The 3335-nt window shown below is 30.1% G+C and overlaps 1 protein-coding gene across 1 annotated transcript; it reads right to left on the bottom strand.

Moving 5' to 3' along the window:
* Positions 1-1862: 1862 nt before the first annotated feature.
* Positions 1863-2310, bottom strand: LOC112528202. The gene has a single exon (XM_025139168.1). The coding sequence runs from the start codon at positions 2278-2280 to the stop codon at positions 2014-2016; it is 267 nt and encodes an 88-aa protein (XP_024994936.1). The 5' UTR covers positions 2281-2310; the 3' UTR covers positions 1863-2013.
* Between the last annotated feature and the right edge of the window lie 1025 nt (positions 2311-3335).

The following is a 3335-nucleotide window of genomic DNA, read 5'->3' as shown; positions in this document are numbered from 1 at the left end:
AAACCACACGACTCTGCAAACCCTTTCCGGTGATATCTTACATCCCTCCTCCTCGATGGCTTTTTCTTTCTTTTACTCGAAGTTTTGTTTTTTATGTGCTTTTGGTTAACAAAAATTCATATATTTCTATTTTGAGCATTCGGAACTCTTACATTGACTTATTTCATCTTTCTTGTGTAAATGACATTAAATTGCAAATTGGTTTGGCTTTATTATAGCATTTCTATAACTAGATGACTTGTTTGAAATTATATGTAAACTTTAATGTCCAATATACCTATTTATTCTAAAACATGATATGTTACTTAACAAAATCGGTGATTATCGGTTAAATTATATGGTATTAAAAAGGGCCCATTTAATTATTTCGAACCAACAAATTAGTTTTATTTTGAGAATTTTATTTGATGCATTGTGGTTTACAAGATACATAATTTTTATAAACAACAATGAATTTGTTAATAAATTTGCTTTATTCCCAAAAATAAAAGCCAATTGTGAAAATTCGTTTGGGATATATTAATAAAGATAAAAACAAATGACTTTTATGGCATCAGTTGTTACTAAGGGACTGTTTACTAAACGCTTACTTGATAAGTATTTACCGGATAAATTTCTTTATCGGGTGAACATGACAAGGGCCAAGAATCGTACCGGATAAGAGCGGTGAGAAGGATTGAGAGTCTTATCCGGTAAGTGAAGATTACGACTCTTACCAAGATAAGTGCTTACTCGGTAAATTATTGCATTCAATACGTTTTGATGTACTAAAATCTTACTCATCAAAATAAATTATAGTGTTGACTCCTACTAGTAAGCACTTACCGGGTAAGCATTTGGGTAAACAACCCCTAAATACTAGATGTGTGATTATATGATTTGATGCATTTCAATGATGCGTTCGACAAGATAACACAAAACCCTGTCTATCTATATTCTTTATTTTGATTTTACATTTTTCATGGACGTTGATGATGAAAGACGATAAGATATGTTTGCTTATCTGATGTCGAGACCTCTTTGATTGATCATATAATTGTAGGTCAGGCCTTAATCTACATAACTCAGACTATAAAATTAAGAAAAACTAAAAAACCAAAAAATAATCAAAGAATCAAGTAATTGTAAGTAAAAAATCTATATAATAAACCCATCTAAATGACCTTTCATATGGATTAAAAATGATTGATTTGATTGTGATGTTATTAATAATTAATATATTGGATTTATTCGTTTAAATAATTTTGAAGCATTCTTATTTTAAGTAAAATATGGACCCATAATTGATAAAAAATAATAATTGGTTTTTAATAATAAAAAAAACAAAATTAATGGAAGACAGAGAGAGGGTGAATAGAAGACAGTTTGTAATTATTTGAAATGATATGATGGGTTTTGTAGTCCATAATTTCCTCTTTTTTTTTGTTTCATCTCATCACCACTCTCTTTCAAGCACCCCTTTTCTTGACTTTCTTTGTAAAATATTTTTCCAATCAAAATGAAATGTTATATCAAACAAATTTATTTTTATCAACATTTATATATTTATTACAAGTTAGTTATGTTTCAAGGAGGAATAAAAATCTACTTGTGGTCATGAAGGTTCAAATGCGGTGACTCCGGACTATCTGCAAAGCATGTGATCATCATGTGATTAGTCGGCTCGTATAACGGGTTAAATATCTAAGTTAATAAAAAAAAAAGTTTAGTCATGTATTTTTAAGATAAATATAAATATAGACTTATTTTAAGACATTACTTTCCCTTCTCTATTTCAATTATGCACAATTTTATTGTAAAAAGAAGTATCTAGAATAAATATAAAGAAAATTGTTATTTATGGCAACACAAACTTGGTCAAGGGCAAATTGATATTTACATTCTTGTTCCAAAACTTGTATAACTATTACAATTACACCCCCTCTCTAATTTTACAACTAAGTCAACTCACATCATCGATTCCTCATCAACCGAGAAAACTCCGATCACCGTCGCATGTCTCCGATTACTCTATTAGCTTGGTCCCCAGCAGTTCAAGTACATCACTTGCCGGAGAGAATCATCCGACTGCTTCATCCTCTCTTCTCCACCGACTTCAGAACCTACCACACCAGATAACGGACGGAAATCAGCCGGATCGGCGCCGGCACTGGAGGAACTGAAGGCTTTCTTGCCTTGCTGGAAGGATTTGACGCTTGACTTTAGTTTATTGCCTTGATCGGTGTGGCCGTTGACGATGGCAACACCGGCGGTCATCCAAACACGGTTTAGGTAGCTCATCTCTGATGATATCTTCTATCTTGAAACCTCTTCGTTGAATAAAGGAAGGGTGAAAGGGTTGGGTTTTATAGAAGGGGAGGTACTCTGGTGGTTTTTGAACCGGAAACCGGTTGAGTGGGTTATAGGATGTGTCCAAAATTCTGATAAATACTTATCTCATCAAAATATCGTCATATCTCCTTTTAAACATGTGTAGTAATTTCAGATGAAATATTTAAAGCTTTAATTTTTTTTTTAAATTTAGTAATGATGTTGTTTTAAGTTTGATGTAATATTAGATTAGGATATAAATAACCTCAAGAAGATCATTGAGGTTATTTATCTTACTGTCTCTAATAAAAATAATATTTTTCTTTTTTTATTTAAAACATGAAAAAGAATTCTCTTTTTTCTTTCTTTTTACGAATATAAAATAAAAAAATCTTTACTTTTCTTTAATTTCCCCTCTTAAATCAAAGAACATAATGACGGTACAGAGCAAGAGAAATTGGATAATTGAGGAGATATTGAAAATAGAGAGGACGGATGATAACCCATCAATCCCTGTTTCTTAGTGGAGGGCAAGCCGGTATGGTATTCACGTGCGAGGCTGTCTACGTGGCAACGGTATTCTTTACACATGAGATGATAAATGATTTTAATAATTAAAATAGTTATTTTTACTTTTTGTTTTAATCTCTTAGCTAATTATTTACAAGTTTTATTAAAATAGTATCAGTTTGCGTTTAGTGATTTTAGTTTTTCTGGACTCGAGTAAAAAATGTAAAAAGTTTTTGTGATAAAAATAGAAAGTGTAAGTTTTTTAACTTTTAACTGGAACCACAATTACTTACGTAATTTTTGCTTACCTATGATTATTTTGATGAACCGAAAGAAAAAATGACTAGAAAGCAATATAAATTCTGAAAAACAATTATTTTAATAAATTTTCCTCTTAATAACACATCTGATTATCAAAAATTGAATTTCAAAACTTTAAATAGATTTGAATAAAATATTTAATTTAATTATTAATTATAACTATTTAAAAAATTAATTAATTAAACAATAATAAG

Source organism: Cynara cardunculus (assembly GCF_001531365.2).
Source record: "Cynara cardunculus var. scolymus isolate 2C chromosome LG 15, CcrdV1, whole genome shotgun sequence".
In the NCBI taxonomy this organism is placed as follows: domain Eukaryota; kingdom Viridiplantae; phylum Streptophyta; class Magnoliopsida; order Asterales; family Asteraceae; genus Cynara; species Cynara cardunculus.
Note: the sequence above shows the minus strand (reverse complement) of the source record. Positions and strands in the feature narration are given on the sequence as shown.